This window comes from Neoarius graeffei, chromosome 27, assembly GCF_027579695.1.
Source record: "Neoarius graeffei isolate fNeoGra1 chromosome 27, fNeoGra1.pri, whole genome shotgun sequence".
Classification (NCBI taxonomy): Eukaryota; Metazoa; Chordata; class Actinopteri; order Siluriformes; family Ariidae; genus Neoarius; species Neoarius graeffei.
Window position 1 is genome coordinate 19,905,332 of NC_083595.1, and position 26,985 is coordinate 19,932,316.

Here is a 26,985-nt window from a genome sequence, read left to right on the forward strand (position 1 = left end):
CCTAATGATTATGCCCCCCTTGAATGTCTCTACCAGTGTATCGATCAAATCAATAGCTGGATGTCACAAAATTTTCTTCAGCTGAACACAGATAAAACAGAAGTAATTCTATTTGGAAAAAAAGATGAAAGACTCAGGATTACCACTATTCTTGACACAAAAGGGATTAAAACTAAAGAAATGGTTAAAAATATTGTTTTCATTGACAGCGAGCTAAACTTTGACAGTCACATGAAAGCAATCACTAAAACGGCATTTTATCACCTAAAAAACATTTCCAAACTAAGAGGACTTATGTCAAAAAATGATCTGGAAAAACTAATACATGCCTTCATCTCTAGTAGGGTTGATTACTGCAATGGCCTTTTCACAGGCTTGCCAAAAAAGACCATCAAACGACTTCAGCTGGTTCAAAATGCAGCGGCGAGGGTTCTCACACGAACAAAAAGAACAGAGCACATTACTCCAATTCTAAGGTCCCTTCACTGGCTTCCAGTAAGCTACAGAATTGACTTTAAAGTATTGCTGCTGGTATACAAATCTCTAAATGGTACAGGGCCCAATTACCTCTCTGATATGTTGCAGCGGCCTAACCCAATCAGATCTACCAGATCAAAACAGAAAAATTTACTATTAAAACCAGTTGTTAAAACAAAGTGTGGTGAAGCAGCTTTTAGCTACTATGCAGTACAGCTATGGAACCAACTCCCAGAGGACATTAAAAATGCTCCTGCTGTTGGCAGCTTCAAATCTAGACTAAAGACCAAGCTGTTTTCAGATGCTTTCTGTTAAATAATTATATTGTCTTCTTTACATTCTTTATAATCTTTACTTCTCTGCATGTTTTAAATTTACTTTAACTTTATCCTATTTTATTCTTTATTCTATTCTGCTGGTTTTTTTCTCTTTTCTTTCTCATCCTATTTGAACTACTACTTCATTTTATTATTTTATTTTTACTATTGTTTAATTCTTATTATTTTCTTTTAATTTATTTTAATTCTTTTAATTAATTGTTTTAGAATAAAAATAAAATTATTTTATGTAATTTTATTTCTCTATTGTTTACTGTTTTTGTTTTTACTTCTGTAAAGCACATTGAACTGCCATTGTGTATGAAATGTGCTATATAAATAAACTTGCCTTGCCTTGCCCAATTCCAAAAAAGTTGGGACAAAGTACAAATTGTAAATGAAAACAGAATGCAATGATGTGGAAGTTTCAAAATTCCATATTTTATTCAGAATAGAACATAGATGACATATCAAATGTTTAAACTGAGAAAATGTATCATTTAAAGAGAAAAATTAGGTGATTTTAAATTTCATGACAACAACACAGCTCAAAAAAGTTGGGACAAGGCCACTGTGAGACATCCCCTTTTCTCTTTACAACAGTCTGTAAATGTCTGGGGACTGAGGAGACAAGTTGCTCAAGTTTAGGGATAGGAATGTTAACCCATTCTTGTCTAGTGTAGGATTCTAGTTGCTCAACTGTCTTAGGTATTTTTTGTTGTATCTTCTGTTTTATGATGCACCAAATGTTTTCTATGGGTGAAAGATCTGGACTGCAGGCTGACCAGTTCAGTACTCGGACCCTTCTTCTATGCAGCCATGATGCTGTAATTGATGCAGTATGTGGTTTGGCATTGTCATGTTGGAAAATGCAAGGTCTTCCCTGAAAGAGTCATCGTCTGGATGGGAGCATATGTTGCTCTAGAACCTGGATATACCTTTCAGCATTGATGGTGTCTTTCCAGATGTGTAAGCTGCCCATGCCACACGCACTAATGCAACACCATACCATCAGAGGTGCAGGCTTCTGAACTGAGCGCTGATAACAATTTGGGTCATCCTTCTCCTCTTTAGTCCGAATGACACGGCGTCCCTGATTTCCATAAAGAACTTCAAATTTTGATTCGTCTGACCACAGAACAGTTTTCCACTTTGCCACAGTCCATTTTAAATGAGCCTTGGCCCAGAGAAGACATCTGCGCTTCTGGATCATGTTTAGATACGGCTTCTTCTTTGACCTATAGAGTTTTAGCTGGCAACGGCGGATGGCACGATGAATTGTGTTCACCGATAATGTTCTCTGGAAATATTCCTGAGCCCATTTTGTGATTTCCAATACAGAAGCATGCCTGTATGCAGTGCCGTCTTAGGGCCCGAAGATCACGGGCACCCAGTATGGTTTTCTGGCCTTGACCCTTACACACAGAGATTCTTCCAGATTCTCTGAATCTTTTGATGATATTATGCACTGTAGATGATGATATGTTCAAACTCTTTGCAATTTTACACTGTCAAACTCCTTTCTGATATTGCTCCACTATTTGTCGGTGCAGAATTAGGGGGATTGATGATCCTCTTCCCATCTTTACTTCTGAGAGCCACTGCCACTCCAAGATGCTCTTTTTATACCCAGTCATGTTAATGACCTATTGCCAATTGACCTAATGAGTTGCAATTTGGTCCTCCAGCTGTTCCTTTTTTGTACCTTTAACTTTTCCAGCCTCTTATTGCCCCTGTCCCAACTTTTTTGAGATGTGTTGCTGTCATGAAATTTCAAATGAGCCAATATTTGGCATGAAATTTCAAAATGTCTCACTTTCGACATTTGATACAGTATGTTGTCTATGTTCTATTGTGAATACAATATCAGTTTTTGAGATTTGTAAATTATTGCATTCCGTTTTTATTTACAATTTGTACTTTGTCCCAACTTTTTTGGAATCGGGGTTGTATGAGTCCACTATATAGGGTGTAATAATTCTCACTATACATTCGGACAGCACTACAAAATGGTGAACTCATTGTATAGACCTCTTGCAGTCACGTGACCGGAATGTAAACAGCCGCCATCTTGTCAGTAAAAAACACAGGTGAATACTGCTGCACTCGTGTACAAAATGGATCAATTTCAACCGACAGACTACACAGCTCATTTTTCTAATGAACAGATAACTAGATATATGTCTAAAATAAACAACCTACAGATTAGTGACCCTTATCGATTACCGGACGTAGTTTTCACGACCGTGTCAGTGGATATTGAACTGCCAGCGGAATACCCAGATGTGTATAATTACCTCATTAACTTTCCCTCGCTGTTCAGTGGTGAAGCACTGCATGCTTATAAATGTCTGGACAGTTATCTTTACAGAAATTCAGGATTTGTCAGCCCTCCTCAGATGTGGCATCTTGTAAACAAGAAAATAACAATCCTCATTGGACGGGTAAGTCAGTATTACTAGTACTGATACTAGATATATCAGTAGTATCTAGTATAGCACTGACCAGCCGATTATAGAATAGAATAGAATAGAATAGAATAAGGTAATTCCAGCTGTAATTCCAAATCGTCCGTCTTGTTTACCATGGATCTGGCATTGGAGAGATAGAGGCTTGGCAGTGGAGATTTGAGTGGCTGTTTTCTGAGCTTAGTCAACAGGCCGGCTCTGCAGCCTCGCTTTTGCTTACTCTCCCGACGCCGCCTCCTTCACCTGCCAGACCCGATAACAATCCACGGAGACCCCGCTGGTCTCGCTATCTCGTCCGGAATGTTGTGCATGCGATGGAAATTGCTACAAACCGTCATTTTCTGCTGGAAACCAATGTCCAGTAAGTCCACACGGTTGTAGTGGATATTGAAGTCCGGTACAGATGAACAGCACGCAGAAATACACACAAAAAACATAAAAAACATGCACAGGTAGGGAGAGCTTGTAGCCGCAGCCGCTGTAGTAGAATTGTATATAGTAGGGTTTTCCAGAAGAAAAGGTAGAAGTAGAAGCAGAAGTAGAACCAGAAGTAGAAGTAGAAGGCGGAAATATGGCGTTTGACCGACAAGATGGCGTCTGTTACAATCTGGATCGGCTGTGACGTCACATGCAAGATCTCTATAGTGAGTTTTTCGGATACAGCAAATGACTCAGCATGTTCTGTCAGGGAGGGGGTTTTCACACCCCTATTGTCTTTCAAACTGGCCAATCAGTAAATCATTCTAAAGCTCAGAATCAGTCCTATCGACCCCTTGTGCATGACCTCACACATCATGTGATAATTTCACCTAGGGGCAAACAGATACCATCTTTCCTGTAAGCAAGGCTTCATCTGCCTTAAATATGTTTAATTTTTGCACTGTTTTTGGTTGTTCAAATTGTTCAAAACCTGTCAACGGCAAGGAGATAAAGTCTTCAATAGAAAGGAACTGCTTTATTCACTATGTGTTGCAGCAGCTGATTGTATCTCTTCACGCAACTGAAAAACACTGTGACTACAGTCTCTGATGACCCAGCATACTGCATCGCTCGTCACGTGGGTGAACAAGGAGTGTGTCCCCCAGTGGTAAACCAGGTTGGGAATGAAAAGTGTGCTCCTAGTTTAAAACTAAGGAAGAACATTGATTATAATAACATTCAATGCTAACACACTAGAACAAGATCACAAGCTCTATGAACTAGCAGCCTGATCAGAAGAGATTGGAATTGATGCTCTTAAATGTGCATCTAAGAGCACAGGTTGTTCCATGAGGATGTAATATGTAAGACACACAATATCAGCAAGAGTTGGAGGTTTTACTCTGGATCAGCAACAAAGAACACATTAAACTCTACGGGAGGAGGATTGGGTATTCTAATAAGTTCAAAAGCCAACAAAGCTCTCATTAACATGGAGCCCATCAACTCACAAATTATTCTTGTGACATTCATTGGCAACCTATGTACCACCATTATCTGCTGCTATAGCCCAACAAATTTCTCAGAAGATTCAGTAGCTTAAGAATTCTACTGCAAACTTGCTAGCATCATCAAGCAGATTCCAAAACATCATGTTACCTTAGTAGCTGGAGATGTGAATGTGCAAATTGGCAAAGACAATTGTAAAGGCACTCCCTATCATGAGAAAACAAGCAGAAATGGTCAACACTTACTGGACATTATGAGTGATTGTAACCTGATCAATCTCACCACCAAGTACACCAAAAAACCTGATAAACTGTGGACGTTGACCTATCCAAATGGATTGAAAGCCCAACTGGATCACATTCTGATAAATAAGAAGTGGAAGAACAGTGCACTGAATTGTAAGGCATAGAATACTTTCAATGCTATCGGGTCTGACCATCGGCCATCCAGTGCAAAAATACTCGTCTCGTCTTCTTCCGCTTATCCGCGGAGGCAGCAGTCTAAGCATGGAAGCCCAAACTTCCCTTTCCCCAGACACCTCAGCCAGCTCCTCGGGAAGAACACCGAGGCGTTCCTAGGCCAGCCGAGAGACATAGTCCCTCCAGCGTGTCCTGGGTCTTCCCCGGGGCCTCCTCCTGGGGGGACATGCCTGGAACACCTCCCCAGGGAGGCGTCCAGGAGGCATCCGAAAAAGATGCCCGAGCCACCTCAGCTGGTTCCTCTCGATGTGGAGGAGCAGCGGCTCTACTCCGAGCTCCTCCCGAGTGACTGTGCTTCTCACCCTATCTCTAAGGGAGCGCCCAGCCACCCTGCGAAGGAAACTCATTTCAGCCGCTTGTATCCGCGATCTTGTTCTTTCTGTCATTACCCAAAGCTCATGACCATAGGTGAGAGTCGGAACGTAGATCGACCGGTAAATTGAGAGCTTCGCCTTTTGGCTCAGCTCCTTTTTCACCACGACGGACCGGTAAAGCGACCGCATCACTGCGGAGGCTGCACCGATCCGCCTGTCGATCTCACGCTCCATCCTTCCCTCACTCGTGAACAAGATCCCGAGATACTTAAACTCCTCCACTTGAGGCAGGACTTCTCCACCAACCTGGAGAGGGCAAGCCACCCTTTTCCGGTCGAGAACCATGGCCTCGGACTTGGAGGTGCTGATTCTCATCCCAGCCGCTTCACACTCGACTGCAAACCGCCCCGTGCAAAAATACGTCTCTCGTTAAGGGAGATCAAGATGACAAAGAAAACACCATATGACTGGTCAAAGCTGTTGAAAGGTGACCAACAGATTCAATGCATTGCAAGATCTAAATGATAGCGAAAATGCTGATACTATGTATAGCAACATATAGAAGCACACAAGGCTGTAGCTGAGTCCAACATACCACTTGAAACCCAAACTGAAAAGCTGAGTTCCTTGGGAAAACAGCAACATGGCAAAAGCAAGACATAACCTTAAAGAGCTGAACAACATCAAGCCAGCAAATCCTACACAACAGAACATGTGATTTCAAGGTAGCAAAAAAAAAAGGCCTTAATGATGCAGATGAGATTGAACAGGAAAAATATGTTGAAGGCAAGATCGATGAACTAGAGAAAACTCATGAAAACCAGAAAACTAGGCTTGTATGGTCCATAACTGATGAAGTTTTCGGAAGGAAGAAGACAAATTCTGGACAGATAAAAATCAAAAGTGCAGAGGAAAGAGTGGACTTATGGAAGAAGCACTTCCAGAATCTACTAGGCCAAGCTCCAGTGATTGATGATGTGCAAATTGAACAAGTGTATGACACCCTACCATTAGAAACTGGAGAACTTACAATGGATGAACTGAAGCTTGTGATCAAAGGACTGAAAAACAACAAAGCCTCAGGGTTAGATGAAATTCCAGCTGAAGTCTAGAAAACTGGTTGAGTGGACAAGCAGCTCCTTAACATTTGCAATAAAGCATGATGTGGCAATAGTGTGGAGACAAAGAAAGGTAACTTAGCAGAAGCAGCTAATTACAGAGGTATCACATTAACTGTGGTTGCAGCAAAGATGTATAACAAGATGCTTTGGAACAGGTGTGTGGCCTAGTGGTTAGCGTGTCCGCCTCTCGATCGGGAGATCACGAGTTCTACTCACGGTTGGGTCGTACCAAAGACCATCACAAAAATGGTGTCTTCTGGCAAGGCATGCTTCAAAACAGATGAGTGGGGAGTTAAACTCTCACGGTTACCAGAGGACTAGCCCCCTACTGTATAGGTGAGAGGCCAAGGGCTACGAAATGGAGATCGGCGCTGCCAAATGCGCCATGAATGGTGCAGGAATGACTTTGACTTTTTGCTTTGGAACAGGATAAGGCCTCATGTCGACCCACTTCTCCACAAACAACAAAATGGGTTTTGGAAAGGTAGAACAACAACAGCGCAGCTACTGGCACGAAGGCGACTAATCGAAGGTGTGAAAGCAAAACAGCTGCCAGCTGTGCTGACATTTGTAGCTTTCCGAAAAGCATTTGACTCGATCCACAGAGGGAAGCTTATGGATATCCTGATTGCATACAGAATCCCCAAGAAAGTAGCATCAGCAATTGAAGAACTTTAGAAAGACACCTCTACAAAAGTTCTTTCACTGGATGGTGATACTGAGTCCTTCGAAATTCTTGCTGGAGTACTTCAAGGTAACTTGCACACTTTCTATTCATAATAGCTCTAGACTACGTGATAAGAATGGCGACAAGAAATGAAGAACCCATTGGATTCAGGCTACAACAGGCACGAAGTAATAGACATCCAGCAGTAGTACTTACCGATACAGATTTTCCAAATAACTTCGCGTTACTATCTGAAACAATAGAGCAAGCCCAACTGTTCTTACTGAGAGTTGAGTCCTATACTGAACAGATTGGATTACATGTAAACGAAGACACAACTAAATACATGGCTTACAACCTAGCTGATAGCTTTGTAAGAATGCTGAATGGTTGTGAATTGGAACAAGTGGATGATTTCCTTTATCTTGGCTCTTGGGTGAACACAAGTGAAAAGGATATTAACACCCAGATTGCAAAAGCATGGTCAGCTATGTCGAAGATGGAAACAATATGGAAATCAAACCTGAGCAGAAAGCTAAAGATCAATTTCTTTCGAGCAGCAGGAGAAACCGTACTGTTATATGGCTGCACTACTTGGACCCTCACAAAGACATTGGAAAGAAAATTAGATGGAACCCACACAAGGCTTCTAAGAGCAGCACTGAATATCAAATGGCAGTCCCACACAACAAACCAGGCGTTATACAGCAATCTTCCGAGTGTTACCACCATTATAAGGAAAAGAAGACTGCAATTCTGTGAACATTGTGATCGTAACAAGGATGAGTTGATTAGCCAAATGTTGCTATGGGAGCCAACACACAGAAATCGACTAAGAGGGCGTCCTGCAAGAACGTTTGTTGACCAACTGGTTGAAGACTCTGAAATGATGAAGAATGACCTGCCAAAAGCAATGGACAAGAGACTCTGGAGAGAAGTAGTTCATGATGTTCATCTGAGGATGCTCCGATGATGATGATGATGATGATGACTATACAGTAGTGCTTGAAGGTTTGTGAACCCTTTAGAATTTTTTATATTTCTGCTTAAATATGGCCTAAAACATCATCAGATTTTCACACAAGTCCTAAAAGTAGATAAAGAAAGCCCAGTTAAACAAATGAGACAAAATATTATAATTGGTCATTTATTTATTGAGGAAAATGATCCAATATTACATATCTGTGAGTGGCAAAATTATGTGAACCTTTGCTTTCAGTATCTGGTGTGACGCCCTTGTGCAGCAATAACTGCAACTAAAGGTTTCCGGTAACTGTTGATCAGTCCTGCACACCAGCTTGGAGGAATTTTAGCCCATTCCTCTGTACAGAACAGCTTCAACTCAGGGATGTTGGTGGGTTTCTTGCTGGAGTACTTCAAGGTAACACTCTTGCACCCTTTCTATTCATAATAGCTCTAGACTACGTGATAAGAATGGAGACAAGAAATGAAGAACCCATTGGATTCAGGCTACAACAGGCACGGTGTAAGAGACATCCAGCAGTAGTACTTACCGATACAGATTTTGCAAATGACTTCACATGAACTGCACACTTCAGGTCCTTCCACAACATTTCGATTGGATTAAGGTCAGGACATTGACTTGGCCATTCCAAAACATTAACTTTATTCTTCTTTAACCATTCTTTGGTAGAACGACTTGTGTGCTAAGGGTCATTGTCTTGCTGCATGACCCACATTCTCTTGAGATTCATGGACAGATGACCTGACGTTTTCTTTAGTCAGTTGTATACCGGGAGCCAGGGTGCCGGACATAGCAGGTAATCTTAGGGTCCTAGGCAAGCACAGGTTCTCAAAGATAGTTATCCATGCAGGAGCTAATGATATACGCCTTCATCAGTCTGAGGTTACTAAGAGTAACTTTGTAGAGGTGTTTAAATTAGCGAAGGCGATGTCCGATGCTGTAGTATGCTCCGGCCCCATCCCAATGAGGCATGGTGATATAACTTACAGCAGGTTATGGTCACTGAACTGCTGGTTGTCCAGGTGGTGCTCTGAAAACAGTGTGGGCTTTACAGATAATTGGGCTAATTTTGAGGGCACTGCTGGCCTGTTAGGGCTGGACAGTATCCATCCCACTCGGGAAGGTGCTGCTCTCATTTTCCTGCAGCATAGATCATAGTCTCAGAACAGGCCTAGTTAATTTCTGACAATCCAGAGCCAAGGCCAGGGAGCAGACAAACAGGCTATACCGACTGTCTGCTAGCTGCACTGAGTCGTCACTCAGGGTCCACTACATTGAGACTGTGTCTGTTCCCCGAGCTCAACAAAAAAGTAGAAATATTCAGAGTGTTTGTTCCAGTAACCTAATCAATATAAAGTTAGATCATACTGATTGTACAGCTGCTGCCAACACCTTTGATCTAAAGGTGGGGCTATTAAATATTAGATCTCTTGCATCTAAAGTGCTAATGGTAAATGAACTCATGACTGATCAGGAGTTTAATGTACTTTGTTTAACTGAAACATGGATTAAGCCAAATAAATATATAGCATTAAATGAAGCTAGTTCTCATGGATACAGTTATATAGACCAGCCTTGTCTAACTGGCAGAGGAGGAGGCGTCGCGGTTATTTATAATGATTATCGAAGTGCAACACAAAAACCTGGTCATAAATTTAATATATTTGAAGTTCTTCATACTCATATAATGTATGTAGCCTCGAAAAATAGGTCTACCCAGTTAATTCCGGTACTTATTATTTACAGGCCCCCGGGGCCATATTCTGAGTTTATTTCTGAATTTGCAGATTTTATCTCAGATCTGGTTATTTCCTGAGACAAAGCTTTAGTTGTCGGAGATTTTAATATTCACTTCGATAACCCAGAAGACCCTTTGAAAACAGTGTTTGTGTCCATTTTAGATTCAGTAGGGATTAATCAGAATGTCATAGGACCGACCCATAATGGTGGTCACACCCTCAATCTAATACTAACATTCGGGTTAAACATAGAAAATACAGTCACACTTCCATAGTCTGAAGTTATCTCAGATCATTATCTCATCTCATTCAAAATATGTCTGAGTAATAATATATGCACCTCACCACGCTACTGTATTAAACATACATTCAAGTCAACTACTGCACAGAGCTTTATAAATGATTTCCCAGAGTTATCAACTTTGATTGGGTCACTGTCAGCCCCTGCAGAACTTGATCAGGCAACTGAATGCTTAGAGTCAACGTTCTGCCATACTTTAGATAATGTAGTTCCTCTTAAAAGGAAAATGGTCAGAGACAAAAAATTAGCACCCTGGTATAATGATGACACTCGCACTTTAAAACAGACCACTTGAAAATTGGAACGTAAATGGCGTCAAACAAAATTGGAAGCGTTCAAATTAGCTAGGGAGGAGAGCTTCCTGAAGTATAGAAAAGCTCTTAGTGCTGCTAGATCACCATATCTCTCCTCCCTAATAGAAGATAACAAAAATAATCCTAGATTCCTATTTAATACTGTAGCAAAATTAACCAGGAATAAGTCTACTATAGACACATGCACACCTACAGTATGTAGTAGTCACTATGACTTCATGAATGACAAAATTGAGAATATCCAACAAAAAATTCAAACTACTAATTTAAGGTCAGACAATGTAAGTCACCCTGTAGTTAACAATATAACTGTATCAGATGAGCAATTAGAATGTTTTACTCCCCTTAGGCTACGTTTACACTAGACCGTATCTGTCTCGTTTTCTTCGCGGATGCACTGTCCGTTTACATTAACCCCCCTGAAAAAGCGGGGAAACGGGAATCCGCCAGCGTCCACGTATTCAATCTAGATCGTATCAGCTCCGGTGCTGTGTAAACATTGAGAATACGCGAATACGCTGTGCTGAGCTCTAGCTGGCGTCTCATTGGACAACGTCACTGTGACATCCACCTTCCTGATTCGCTGGCGTTGGTCATGTGACGCGACTGCTGAAAAACGGCGCAGACTTCCGCCTTGTATCACCTTTCATTAAAGAGTATAAAAGTATGAAAATACTGCAAATACTGATGCAAATACTGCCCATTGTGTAGTTATGATTGTCTTTAGGCTTGCCATCCTTCCACTTGCAAGTAATAAGTGATATGCGCTGGGATCTCACACACAGCGGCTCAGTCCCGAATCGTGGCTTGTTCACTTCACTCGCGCGCTCTGTGAGCTGTGCAGGGCCGGAGTGCACACCCTCCAGAGGGCACTCGCTGTTCAGGGCGGAGTGATTTGGAGCGCAGGATGCCTGCGGAGCCGAGCGTATCCGCGTATTGGTGTTGCTGTGTGCACGGCTAACGGTTTTAGTGTAAACGCGAATCATTTTAAGAACATTAATCTGATGATCCGCTGATTCGACGTAATGTAAACGTAGCCTTAGAGAAACTGAATCACTTTCATTAATCTCCGCATCAAAAGCCTCAACTTGTGTACTAGATCCCTTACCTACCGTACACGTCTATTCAAACAGATAATACCTGAAATAATTGAACCGCTTCTAAAAATAATCAATTCTTCTCTTAGGATCGGCTATGTACCCAAATCCTTTAAACTAGCAGTTATCAAACCCCTGATTAAAAAACCTGACCTTGATCCCTGTCAGCTGTCCAATTATCGGCCAATATCAAACCTCCCCTTTATCTCCAAGATCCTTGAAAAAGCTGTGGCACAGCAGTTATGCTCATATTTACATAGGAATAACATCCATGAAATGTATCAGTCAGGATTTAGACCTCATCATAGCACAGAGACAGCTCTGGTTAAAGTAGTAAATGACCTACTGTTGGCGTCTGATCAAGGCTGTGTCTCGCTGCTTGTGTTGCTTGACCTTAGTGCAGCATTTGATACCACTGATCATTCCATTCTTCTGGATAGACTAGAAAATGTTGTGGGAGTTAAGGGAATGGCCCTCTCCTGGCTCAGGTCTTATTTAACTGATCGCTATCAGTATGTTGATGTAAATGCTGATTTTTCTAGACATACTGAGGTAAAGTTTGGTGTTCCACAAGGTTCTGTCTTGGGGCCACTGATTTTTTCTTTATATATGTTACCTCTGGGTGATATTATTTGTAAACAATGTATTAGTTTCCACTGTTATGCTGATGACACGCAGTTATGTTTCTGCTAAACCTGATGAGAGACACCAGCTTAATAGAATTGAGGAATATGTGAAGGACATTAGACACTGGATGCTTATTAACTTCCTTCTGCTTACCTCTGACAAAACTGAAGTACTTGTACTCGGACCACATGCAGCTAGAAATAAGTTTTCTGATTACACAGTAACTCTGGATGGCGTTTCTGTTTCTCCACGTGCAGCAGTAAAAGACCTCAGAGTGATTATTGACCCCAGCCTTTCATTCGAAACTCACACTGATAACATTACCTGGATAGCTTTATTTCATCTCAAAAATATTGCTAAGATAAGAAATTTAATGTCACTACATGACGTGGAAAAACTAGTTCATGCTTTTTTACCTCCAGGTTGGATTACTGTAATGCATTACTGTCTGGATGTTTCAATAAGTACATGAACAAGCTCCAGTTAGTTCCAAATGCAGCAGCAAGAGTCCTGACTAGAACTAGAAAATATGACCACATCACCCCTGTCTTATCCACACTGCATTGGCTCCCAATCAAATTTCGTATTGATTATAAAATACTACTGTTGACCTTTAAAGTCCTTAATGGTCTTGCTCCACAGTACCTGAGTGAACTTCTGCTCCTCTATGACCCGCCACGCCTACTTAGATCAGAAGGTGCAGGCTATCTGCTGGTACCTCGTATACTAAAGGCTACATCAGGGGGCAGAGCCTTTTCTTACAAAGCCCCACAATTATGGAACAGCCTTCCAAGTAATGTTCGGGAATCAGACACAGTCTCAGCCTTTCAGTCTAGGCTGAAAACATATCTGTTTCGTCAATCCTTTTGTTCATGGTGTTTATGAGGTAAAGGAGTAGATCTGGAGAGTCCTTAGACATCAGGGCTTTGAACCAGAATTTTTTTCCTATTGGTTCGTTCCGAACAGAAACGGAATTTTAACGTTTCCGGTTTGGGGTTCCACCATTAAATAGACGTTCCCGAACCGGTTAGAACAAAAAAATTTCGTTCCCGGAACGGTTAATTACGTTCCCTGTCAGCTGTTTAACAAATGGCTATAAAATTATGTCTCTGTCTCATCCAGCTTAAGCCAAATGTAGGCTAATTCTATTACAACCTTCATTAAATAAGACAAGAAATAATTCAAAACAATTATTATTTCAAATGTTGGCGATTTGGATTCTCAGTATGTCTTCCCATCTACACAAACAGAAAAAGTGCCAAAAATGAAAGATAATTCGTTTAGTGTGTTACCAAAGGCTAGTCAGGCCCTGTAGAGGGCTACCGCATGACGTCACCGCGCCGCGAGATTTTGTTAGGCGCCATATTGGAAGACCAAGTACACATCTATGCAAGTACATATATACATACATACATAAAACAAACTACACCTGAAATGTAGCCAGGGCCGGTTCTGCCCTAATCTGGACCCGGGTGCAACATCGCGCAACCCCCCCCCCCAACAAAAAAAACAGTCTAAATCAGGACAACCATCACATAACTATAACTATAAACATTTTATATCAACTATTTTAACTAAATGGGCTATAATAAATAAGCCTGCAGGCAGCCACGGCGGGCTGCCTCAGAAAAGTAACCATTCAATGACACAACTGAAGGCCTGCAGCCACAGCGGGCTGCCTTAAAAAGTAACCATTTGTCCTACCTTAAAAGTCGTTTTGCATTTTCTGCCTCCTTTTTTGTATTTTCGACCCTCCGTTTATTTTCTTTCCTTTTCTGAAAACCCGATTTGTGTCCAGACATTTTGTTCTGCGACCAACGAACTAACTCGTCAGGTCTCGTCTCTCGAGTCCGCGATGATTCCCGTGGGAAGGGCAACAATTGATACATTTTTACAAACAGCCAATAGGGAGGTTGCAACGTTCAGGCTCTTCTTTGCTCAGACACTCAGTAATTCACTTATTATCACATGGAGACGTGATAGTAGTACACCTTCCCGCTCTCTCCATTCAGTCAGCGACTGTCACACAGGAAGTGAACCCCAGCGGGTCATAGAAACTTGCGCAGGAGAAGAATGACTTTTTTATTTGTAGGCTACGGAAACTTTGAGGAACGAAATAAAAACCGGTATTAACCGGTTACCATTATTTTTAATAAGCGTTTCTGTTCCGGAACATAAAAAATAATAAAGTTTCTGGTTTCGTTTCTGTTCCATGTGAAATAGAAAAAGTTCCCGGTTTTCGTTTTCGTTCCTTGAACCGGTTCAAAGCCCTGTTAGACATAGAGTATTTTGATAAACTGGGATGTAGGGATGCTGTCAGTCCCCCACTTGCTTGCTCACTCAAGTTTGTTGACGGTGTAGTGGCTGGCTGCTTTATGTCCTGGGGCTCCCTCATGCCTGTGTTACCTTCTGGCTCTCCCCTTTCAGTCATAGTTAGTTTTGCCAGAGTCCCTGCTTGTACTCGGTGCAATATGTATACTGTTCCTACAACCCCGATTCCAAAAAAGTTGGGACAAAGTACAAATTGTAAATAAAAACGGAATGCAATGATGTGGAAGTTTCAAAATTCCATATTTTATTCAGAATAGAACATAGATGATATATCAAATGTTTAAACTGAGAAAATGTATCATTTAAAGAGAAAAATTAGGTGATTTTAAGTTTCATGACCACACCACATCTCAAAAAAGTTGGGACAAGGCCATGTTTACTATTGTGAGACATCCCCTTTTCTCTTTACAACAGTCTGTAAACGTCTGGGGACTGAGGAGACAAGTTGCTCAAGTTTAGGGATAGGAATGTTAACCCATTCTTGTCTAATGTAGGATTCTAGTTGCTCAACTGTCTTAGGTCTTTTTTGTCATATCTTCCGTTTTATGATGCGCCAAATGTTTTCTATGGGTGAAAGATCTGGACTTCAGGCTGGCCAGTTCAGTACCCGGACCCTTCTTCTATGCAGCCATGATGCTGTAATTGATGCAGTATGTGATTGGCATTGTCATGTTGGAAAATGCAAGGTCTTCCCTGAAAGAGACGTTGTCTAGATGTGAGCATATGTTGCTCTAGAACCTGGATATACCTTTTAGCATTGATGGTGTCTTTCCAGATGTGTAAGCTGCCCATGCCACACGCACTAATGCAACACCATACCATCAGAGATGCAGGCTTCTGAACTGAGCGCTGATAACAACTTGGGTCGTCCTTCTCCTCTTTAGTCCGAATGACATGGCGTCCCTGATTTCCATAAAGAACTTCAAATTTTGATTCGTCTGACCACAGAACAGTTTTCCACTTTGCCACAGTCCATTTTAAATAAGCCTTGGCCCAGAGAAGACGTCTGCGCTTCTGGATCATGTTTAGATACGGCTTCTTCTTTGAACTATAGAGTTTTAGCTGGCAACAGCGGATGGTATGGTGAATTGTGTTCACAGATAATGTTCTCTGGAAATATTCCTGAGCCCATTTTGTGATTTCCAATACAGAAGCATGCCTGTATGTGATGCAGTGCCATCTAAGGGCCCGAAGATCACGGATACCCAGTATGGTTTTCTGGCCTTGACCCTTACACACAGAAATTCTTCCAGATTCTCTGAATCTTTTGATGATATTATGCACTGTAGATGATGATATGTTCAAACTCTTTGCAATTTTACACTATTGAACTCCTTTCTGATATTGCTCCACTATTTGTCGGCACAGAATTAGGGTGATTGGTGATCCTCTTCCCATCTTTACTTTTGAGAGCCGCTGCCATTCCAAGATGCTCTTTTTATACCCAGTCATGTTAATGACCTATTGCCAATTGACCTAATGAGTTGCAATTTGGTCCTCCAGCTGTTCCTTTTTTGTACCTTTAACTTTTCCAGCCTCTTATTGCCCCTGTCCCAACTTTTTTGAGATGTGTTGCTGTCATGAAATTTCAAAATGTCTCACTTTCGACATTTGATATGTTGTCTATGGAAAACATTTTTCCAACAGCCCTCTGGCTTGTCCACGTGATCTTTAGCAAACTGCAGATGAGCTGCAATGTTCCTTTTGGAGAGCAGTGGCTTTCTCTTGCAACCCTGCCATGCACACCATTGTTGTTCAATGTTCTCCTGATGATGGACTCATGAACATTAGCCAATGTGACAGAGGCCTTCAGTTGCTTACAAGTTACCCTGGGGTCCTTTGTGACCTTGCTGACTATTACACGCCTTGCTCTTGCAGTGATCTTTGTTGGTCGACCACTCCTGGGGAGGGTAACAATGGTCTTGAATTTCCTCCATTTGTACACAATCTGTCTGACTGTGGATTGGTGGAGTCCAAACTCTTTAGAGATGGTTTTTAACCTTTTTCAGCCTGATGAGCATCAACAATGCTTTTTCTGAGGTCCTCAGAAATCTCCTTTGTTTGTGCCATGATACACTTCCACGTGCTGTGAAGATCAGACTTTGATAGAGCCCTGTTCTTTAAATAAAACAGGGTGCCTACTCACACCTGATTGTCATCCCATTGATTGAAAACACCTGACTCTAATTTCACCATCAAATTAACTGCTAATCCTCGAGGTTCACACACTTTTGCCACTCACAGATATGTAATATTGGATCATTTTCCTCAATAAATAAATGACCAAGTATAATATTTTTGCCTCATTTATTTAACTGGGTTCTCTTTATCTACTTTTAGGACTTGTGTGAAAATCTGATGATGTTTTAAGTCATATTTATGCATAAATATAGAACATTCTAAAGGGTTCACAAACTTTCAAGCACCACGGTAGATACAATTGGAATGTGCTGATTGTGTTAGAGTTTGTAATTATTGTATAATCCACTCTTAGGTAAAATTAGAATAAAATCTGACAATACGAATTGTTAGAAAGTCTAGTGCACAATATTTTGTCATTTTACAAATAATAACACTTCATATTTTGCTTTAACAATAAGTATCAATGTATAAATGACAGAGTGCATCTAGCTATCTCACTAGATGTCCTTGAGGTTGTTGAGATATGAAGGGGTGGCAATACCATCGAGCCATCATTTCGGGTTGAAGTCCTTTAAGTGTAAATGCTTTGGCTTTTGCAACATTCTGTTCCCAAAAGCTGATGTTGGGAAAAATTCTTTCCACAAAAGTTTTCTTGCTTTTTTAGTTTTTTTAACTGTTCTTCCATGTAGGGACACTTCAAAAAAAGAACGTACATTCCAACATTTAGGTAATGCTAGGCCACAAATCTGTTTTGTCACTCCAATCATTTCGAGGAATTTTGTACAGATCATAACCACTAAAATTATAATTTTTGCATATATATATATATATATATATATATATATATATATATATATATATATATATATATATCCTTTGCTTCTTTCTGACTTAGATTATCCAAGTGATTTGGTTGTAGAGCTTTTTTGCTGTAGGTTTCTTCGGACAACAGATGTTCCTCCACACTCCCACAAAGGGTTTTTTACAGTAATAAAGGCAGTTTTCACATGGCAAAACCCAGGACTCAAATCAAGAGCTATTATCAGAGCTATTAACTGTCTAAACAATCAATCCAACAGGGATCACCTGAAGGTTCTCAGTCATCCAGGTTATCGTAAACCGTAGATGCTAAAGAAGGCAACTGGACTTACTTGAAATCCTTGAAGACGTTTCACTTCTCATCCGAAAGGCTTCTTCAGTTCTGTCTGTTGGCAGCCTAGAGGGTCGTTAGGGTGATCTGTGAGTCCTTAGCTCTCTCTGTCATCATGTGAGTCATTAAAGTCAGCTGAGTCTTGGTGTAATATATTCAGTTTTCTGGGAAGTGTGCCAAGGACTGCATTGCAGATGGCTGATAAGTGGTGATTTGAAATCCTTGAAGACGTCTCACCTCTCATTTGAAAGGCTTCTTCAGTTCTGTCTAGTCAGACAGAACTGAAGAAGCCTCTGTCAAGTAAAGTCAAGTTTATTTGTATAGCACTTTTAACAATAAACATTGTCGCAAAGCAGCTTTACAGAATTTGAACAACTTAAAACATGAGCTAATTTTATCCCTAATTTTATCCCTAATCTATCCCCAGTTCTGGCTTGTCAGACAGAACTGAAGAAGCCTTTCAGATGAGAGGTGAAACATCTTCAAGGATTTCAAGCAAGTTTCGGGTGGGCAGTTTCAAGTATTTATCCTCTAGTGGACCAAAAACAACCCTAAGGAGAATCATTGAGGTCACATGGGTCATTGACCCTCTCAGTCATCCTGTAGGTTGTTAGGATCACTGGAGGCTGGGGCCAAGTTTACATTAGACCGTATCTGTCTCATTTTCTTCGCGGATGCACTGTCCGTTTACATTAAACTGCCTGGAAACGCCGGGAAACGGGAATCCGCCAGGGTCCACGTATTCAATCTAGATCGTGTCTGGTCCGGTGCTGTGTAAACATTGAGAATACGCGGATACGCTGTGCTGAGCTCTAGCTGGCGTCGTCATTGGACAACATCACTGTGACATCCACCTTCCTGATTCGCTGGCGTTGGTCATGTGATGCGACTGCTGAAAAACGGCGCGGACTTCCGCCTTGTATCACCTTTCATTAAAGAGTATAAAAGTATGAAAATACTGCAAATACTGATGCAAATACTGCCCATTGTGTAGTTATGATTGTCTTTAGGCTTGCCATCCTTCCACTTGCAAGTGGTAAGTGATATGCACTGAGATCACACACACAGCGGCTCAGTCCCGAATCACTGCTCGTGCGCTATACTCGCGCGCTCTGTGAGCTGTGCAGGGCCGGAGTGCGCACCCTCCAGAGGGCACTCGCTGTTCAGGGCGGAGTAATTTGGAGCGCAGGATGCCTGCGGAGCCGAGCGTATCCGTGTATTGGTGTTGCTGTGTGCACGCGAATCGTGTATTGGTGGTGCTGTGTGCACACTAATCGTTTTAAAAACGTTAATCTGATGATCCGCTGATACGGTCCAATGTAAACCCCACCTGGATGTGAATGGTGTTAGTAGCCTAGAGGGTTGTTAGGGCAATCTGTGAGTTGTTGACTCTCTCTTCCATCATGTGAGTGGTAGGTGGAGCAGAAGAGGAGATGGTCTGAGACAGCACTTATCAGCCACCTACAATGCAGTCCTTGGCACACTTCCCAGAAAACTGAATACATATCCACACCAAAACTCAGCTGACTTCATTGACTCAAATGATGACAGAGAGCCAATGACTCACAGATCAGCCTAATGATCCTCTAGGCTGCCAACACCATTCATACCTGGACTCCAGTGACCCTAACAACCTACAGGACGACTGAGAGGGTCAGTGACCCATGTGACCTCAATGACTCTCCTTAGGGTTGCTTTTGATTCATTAGAGGATAAATACCTGAAACTCCCTACTAGTCAGGCAGAACTGAAGAAGCCTTTTGGATGAGAGATGAAATGTCTTCAAGGATTTCAAGCAAGTCCAGTTGCCTTCTTTAACAACTACGGAACACCTGGGAAGCAAGAAATACCGGTTTGTAATATGTTCCAATATTTTTGATCACTTGAAGAATGGGTGGGTTCAAATAAATGGTCCCATGTTCTAAGTTATTTAACACATCTAGGTGTAAACATCAGTAAGTTAAAGCTTAAATTCTGATCCATCACCTCATATTTATCTTTGGATCTCAAACCCAAATGTTTTCAGTGTATAGCAAACACAAAAGAAAATTGGCCTTGCTGTTCCAATACTGGGAGGAGGGAGTGTATATACATACATAACCATGGGAAAAACAAAAAAGATTTTTATGTATACCCATTTAACATAATTCCTTAAAAATCAAATTATTCAGTGAACTTTTTTAGGAAAAGTAAGCAATTTCTTAAGGTGTTTATCTTGAAAGGTGCCAAAATTTTGTTCATTCATCCATTCATTCATCTTCTGTTACTGCTCTCCCTGGTCAGGATTCATGGTGGATCCAGAGTTTACCCCAGGAACACTGGTGCCAGATGGGAATTTACCCTGTATGGGATTGCTAAACCACTGCAGAACACCATTCAGACACCTATTGACACACTCATTCACATTTGGGGGAATTTCAGAGCAAATGCACCTATCTGCTTGTTTTTAGGAGGTGGGAAGGCACTAAAGAATTTTATTGTGTTGCGTGGTTTTCATTAAGAAGCAAGATAATTAATTGGTTTGTTTCTTAACTCAAACCCATGATTGAGTAAAAAAAAAATACAATAAAATGAAAGTGTCTCTTACATCTCCACCACTATCTTTGATGCCAACTATATTTGGATGTTGGGATAACTGTACCACTGCATCCACAGGCAGATCCAGAAAGGTGTTGGCTGGCACACTATAGAGAACGATGGGTACAGGACTGGAATCTGCTACCTGTGTGTTAGAAAATGGAGTGTTTAGAAGCAGCAGTTAATGGAATGTTACACACTAATAAGCTTGGAGCAAACCCTCAGTGTATAGTGCCAAGCAAACAATTGATTGATTGATTGATTGATTGAGTTTATTTGCAACAAAGAGATAGACAAACTAAAAATTTACAAGTGCATAATGCATAAAAACAACAAAAATACAAATTAAAATTAATAGAATGTCAATGATATTTTAAAATATAGTTGCAGGATAAAAATGCAATAAAGGGAAAACAGTCTCTTATTTCCATTGCGGTCCTATATATTGTTATAGTCACTAGATGTTATTTGTTGATGACAAAATTAAAATAATATTTAAAATCACAGAATCATCAAAATATTATAATAATTGATTAAACTGAGTATAATGAATATTTCAAAGTTGCAATAATTATAAGATGACATAACTCAATCAATATTATTTAAAAATAAAAAATAAATTTTAGGTGTGTCAAACAGTAGAAAAAATATGAACAAACAGGAAAGTCAGAAATAAAACATATTAAGAACATAAGCATATAAACTGAATATAATTACAACTAAAAAGTAAAAACAAAAAATAAATGTGCATAAAAAACAGATAAGCAAGTTAGCATAAGATTGCGCAACACAGATTAGAATATAATATCACATGTGTAGCATTGTTAAGTATAAATTAAATACAATGGACTAAAATAGATATCGCATATAAACTGACAAATATCACAAATAAAATTAAATACAAAGTGAGTGTAAATAAACTCTTGTAAACAAAGATAAAATGAAAATAAAGGGTAGAAAACGAAAGGTACCAAATGCCAAGGGGAAGAGAAATTCGGGCAAGAAGACCTGGAAAAATGAAAAGATTAATAAAAAATGAAGACATTATTTTCGCTATTTTCAATTTCCTGTAAAAAGTACTCCTTGACCTTAAATTTGAACAATTTTGAATCGATAATTTGGGTCAAGGAGGTAGGAAGTGCATTCCAAAGCGTTTTTGCAACATGACTGAAAGAAACTTTATCATTTGAATTTACTCTGTTTATAACAAAATTTGATGCACTTCTCCTTGTCTGGTAATGATGATACTGGTTTAACCGAATAAAGCCCATGTACATATAGCTAGCAGCATTGCCCAAAACAATTTTGTGAGTGTGTGAGAGTATAATTTGATCTACCCTTTTTTCAACTGGAAGCCAATTTATCTGTCTAAATTCTGAAGCACCAATATGAGAACGAGGAGAGAGACCAAGAACAAATCTTATAATTTTGTTTTGCAAAATTTGAATTTTGGATTTGTCTCTAGAAGTGAGACTTTTATACCACCAACAACAAGAGTAATCAAAGTGAGTTTTTTCATAGACCCAGTGAGAAATGTGCTTTGCCTGAACAAAAATTTTTGTCTAGATGTACCTTTTTTGATCAAATATGCAGCCATTAGATGACCAGTAAGACACTGGTCAATTTCAGCCCCTAGATATTTAACAGAAGATTTAGTTTGAATTTGGACCCCATTGCAAGTTATACAAAGTGCCGAATTTTGCTGCAAACGTTTTCTAGAACCAAATAGAATAGATTCCGTTTTGCCTAAATGGATCGACAACTTATCTATTAGCCAATCACAAATGGAGCCAAGTTCATTTTCCAATTTAGATTCAATTTTGTTGCAGCCGAATCATCAGCATATAGCAACAAGTCACAGTCAACTGCGCCTTTCATGTCATTCACATAAATTAAAAACAAAAGGGGCCCCAGAATTGACCCCTGGGGTACCCCACAAGTAATTTTGGCTTGTTCAGAAAAAGTCCCATTTATATCCACTAATTGATTCCTATTACACAAATAAGATCTAAACCAATTCCTAGAAATCTCATCCAAACCAAGTGTGTCTAATTTTTGAATTAAAATTTGATGGTCAGCAGTATTGAATGCCTTCTGTAAGTCTAGCATCGCCATATCAGTAAGTATCCCCTTATCCATTTGGTTCCTGATATGATCTGTCAAATAGATCAGACAAGACTCCGTTGAGTACCCTTTGCGAAAGCCAGACTGCAAGTCATACATCAGTTTACGTTCATCAAGATAACTCCCTATCTGTTGGCAGACCACTTTCTCTAATACTTTTGACATAATAGACAGAATTGATACTGGCCTATAATTCCCAACATCAAGGGTACTACTCTTTTTATGGATTGGTATGACTCTAGCAACCTTAAGCTCACTAGGTACAACACCTTGGTTGATTGACATGTTTACAATGAAGGTTAATGGACGACAGACCTGTTTTGCCCATCTTTCAAAAATTTAGCAGGCAATCCATCTAGGCCAGAAGCTTTGTTTGCACTAATACTGTTGATAATTTTTAAGACCTGGTCTTCTGAGACTGGTTTTAAACAGAAACTATTTTGCTGAATTCCTAACCTACTATAGTAAGTTTCAACAAATTTTAGACCAAATTTGCCAGTACCCTGTGGGAGCTTTGAAACTAGCTTGTCAGCAACTGTTGTAAAAAAAACCTATTAAATTCCTGAGCAACTGTTTTGCTTTCAAAACAAACTTCCCCGTCGATTTGGAGTCCAATCGAAGAGGAAGTAGATCTGACGCCTTTAGTAGGTAATCCTAAATTTTTAAGCACCTTCCACAGTTCTTTAGGATTTTTGGTATTGGCTTCTACATTATGTTGGATGTAATCTCATCTCATCTCATCATCTCTAGCCGCTTTATCCTTCTACAGGGTCGCAGGCAAGCTGGAGCCTATCCCAGCTGACTACGGGCAAAAGGCGGGGTACACCCTGGACAAGTCGCCAGGTCATCACAGGGCTGACACATAGACACAGACAACCATTCACACTCACATTCACACCTACGGTCAATTTAGAGTCACCAGTTAACCTAACCTGCATGTCTTTGGACTGGGGGAAACCGGAGCACCCGGAGGAAACCCACGCGGAGAACATGCAACTCCACACAGAAAGGCCCTCGCCGGCCCCGGGGCTCGAACCCAGGACCTTCTTGCTGTGAGGCGACACCACTACACCACCATGCCACCCCTTGGATGTAATCTGCTTTTGCTTTTTTAACTAGAAATTGAACCCTATTCCTAATTTTATTGAACTTTCTCTTACATTCTAGTTTTATAACAGGATCTGAAGCATTTTTGAAATCATGGAAAGCTTTGTCTCTGGCTCTAAGAGACTCAAGGATGCTATCATCAATCCAGGGTTTAGTGCGCTGTTTTAGGCATACTTTCTTGATTGGGGCAAATTTATCCAATACACAAGTGAATACATTTTTAAAAGCTAAATCAATTCTAAATCAATATTTTTTCTGAGTAAACTACTGACCAGTCAGCATTTTGTAACTCTTCACAAAACAAAGCACTGGAATAGTTTTTGGGGCATCTGATTAATACTGAATTATGCTTTTTGATCTGGCCTCTACAGATTTTCCTTGTGCAGAATATTAAACTATGATCACTAATACCCATGTGTACAACGCCACTCTGGCATATTTTAGAAGGATCTGTAACAAAGATCAAATCTCTGATTGATTTGGAAAATGCAGACACTCTGGTGGGTTCAGTAATTAACTGAGTAACACCAAGAACCTGACAAAATGATAAAAATTTCATGAGACTATTGCTTTTACTTCTCTTACTGAAGTAAAATTAATTCAGATTCACAAATGTTTGGTATATTACACAATGATGTTACTAGTAAATCATAAAAATCTGTTTGTTTAGGAGGTCTATAGCAAACAACTACAAAGAAAGGTTTAGATTTTGGTAGCAGTATCTTGAGCCACACTGTCTCTAGACCATTCTGTCCAAATTCAGGTCTGAAGTTACAGGCAAGGTCCTTTCGGACGAAAGTACAGACACCACCTCCCATACGGGATCTATCCTGCCTATATAGAATGTAATTTTCAATAGAGACTTCTGCATCAGGTACACTTGAATCCAGCCAAGTTTCAGTGATGCCTATAAAGGCCGCTTTACTCTCCTTGGCTAGCAATCGAACATCATCAATTTTTGGCAGAAGGCTTCTTGCGTTCAGATGCAGAAAATGCAGGCCCTTCTTTTTAAAACACTCATAGTCAGGTGTTCCTATATAGGAAGATGAGAAAGTGGCTGATGGCACTTCTGTGTTTTCATCGTCAATAAAACCCAGGAGAGAGTCCCAATTCACATCTGACTGCTATCCACATAATATGTCCCGGAAATAGAACAAGCACAGTTTGGGCATTTGTAACTGAAGTTGTTTCCTGTATTAAACACACTGTCAAAGGTGCATGGTTTGCACAAACAAACAAAAATGTTTAAAATGCACCACATGGACATATTTTCAACTGGATTTGATCGAGCAAGTGTGTTTCAATGTATAAACAAAGTAAAGATAATATCATTAACGAGGGCTTCCAGATTTCAGTAAAAGTTCCTACTACAGTGATGTGGTCACGCTGACCTCCATCAGAGTTTCAAGGGACAACTGCAGTTACATTACATTAAATTGCATTACAGGCATTTAGCAGATGCTCTTAGCAAGGAGGGTTAAGGGCCTTGCTCAAGGGCCCAACAGTAGCAGCTTGTCAGTGCTAGGGCTTGAACCCATGACATTCAGATCAGTAACCCAGAGCCTTAGCCACTGACCAACCACTGCCCCAGTTGTGGTTTCCCATTGCCTTCTGCTGGATTATTATAGAGGTCAACCATTCACATACATTTACATCTATGGGCAATTTAGAGTAACCAGTTAACTGAATGCATGCCTTTGGACTGTGGGGGAAACTGGAGCACCAAATCAAATCAAATCAAGTTTATTTGTACAGCGCTTTTAACAATAAACATTGTCGCAAAGCAGCTTTACAGAATTTGAACGACTTAAAACATGAGCTAATTTTATCCCTAATCTATCCCCAATGAGCAAGCCTGTGGCGACGGTGGCAAGGAAAAACTCCCTCAGACGACATGAGGAAGAAACCTCGAGAGGAACCAGACTCAAAAGGGAACCCATCCTCATTTGGGCAACAACAGACAGCCTGACTATAATATTAACAGTTTTAACAGGTATAACCCTCAACTGTCCTCATGGGGCCGTCCTTCACAGGAGTGGGGCGATAAAACTCCGACCAGACACAGGGCACCAGGATGGATCAAGCAGGTCCGAGGGGCAGAAGAGGCCAGCATCTCAATCCCAGGATCAATATGTAACTCAGAGGGACAGATGGGGGGGCGGGGGGGAGAGAAAGAAAACACGTTGTTAGGTATGCCCTAAAAATGACAAGTATTAAATCTGTGTGGTAGGCTCGCAGAGACGAGAGTCTTTACATCAGGCATGACGCACAATGGCATGTTAATATGGTAAAAAATATATCATGGCCTGCTCTGGCTGGATGCTTGATTGGGTGATGGGAGCACACTCCTCAGCAATGATGAGATGCAGATGGGACCGTTAGGCCTGGCCAAGACAATTCAGTTACATTTAACCGGGTCTGGGACATGCGACAGAATGTCTGACGGCCGATTCCCTGTAGGCTACGATAGCCAGTCGAGGTCCCCACCGTCTCCACCAAAAGATTTCCTGTTGACTCCATGTAACTCAGAGGGACAGATTTGGGGTGGGGGGGGGGAGAGAAAGAAAACACAGGTGGTTAGGTATGCCCAATGTCACCTGAATAAGTAGGAACAGTATACATATTGCACCGAGTACAAGCAGGGACTCCGGCAACTAACTATGACAGCATAACTAAAAGGAGAGAGCCAGAAGGTAACACAGGCATGAGGGAGCCCCGGGACATAAAGCAGCCAGCCACTGCACCGTCAACAAACTCGAGTGAGCAAGCGAGTGGGGACTGACAGCATCCATACATCCCAGTTTACCAAAACACTCTATGTCTGAGGACCCTCCAGATCTACTCCTTTACCTCATAAACACCATTAACAAAAGGCTTGACTAAACAGATATGTTTTCAGCCTAGACTTAAATGCTGAGACTGTGTCTGATTCCCGAACATTACTTGGAAGGCTGTTCCATAACAGTGGGGCTTTGTAAGAAAAGGCTCTGCCCCCTGATGTAGCCTTCACTATACGAGGTACCAGCAGATAGCCTACGCAACCTACGCAACATGGGGAGAACATGCAAACTTCTCACAGAAAGGTCAGTATAACTGTGCATAGGTAAGGGGGGGGGGGGGACCTCAACAGTTCACCTGCCATTGTTTTGAAAGCAATGCCCATATGCTCTGGGTATTTGTACAACCCCGATTCCAAAAAAGTTGGGACAAAGTCCAAATT

The 26,985-nt window shown here is 40.8% G+C and overlaps 1 protein-coding gene across 1 annotated transcript in view; it reads right to left on the reverse strand.

Moving 5' to 3' along the window:
• Positions 1 to 26,985, reverse strand: part of hoga1 (4-hydroxy-2-oxoglutarate aldolase 1) — a 208,984-nt gene that overhangs the window by 161,720 nt on the left and 20,279 nt on the right. Inside the window, exon 4 of the mRNA XM_060911451.1 lies at positions 20,545 to 20,679. Within this exon, the coding sequence (XP_060767434.1) occupies positions 20,545 to 20,679 (135 nt within the window). The remainder of the gene's footprint in view (positions 1 to 20,544; positions 20,680 to 26,985) is intronic.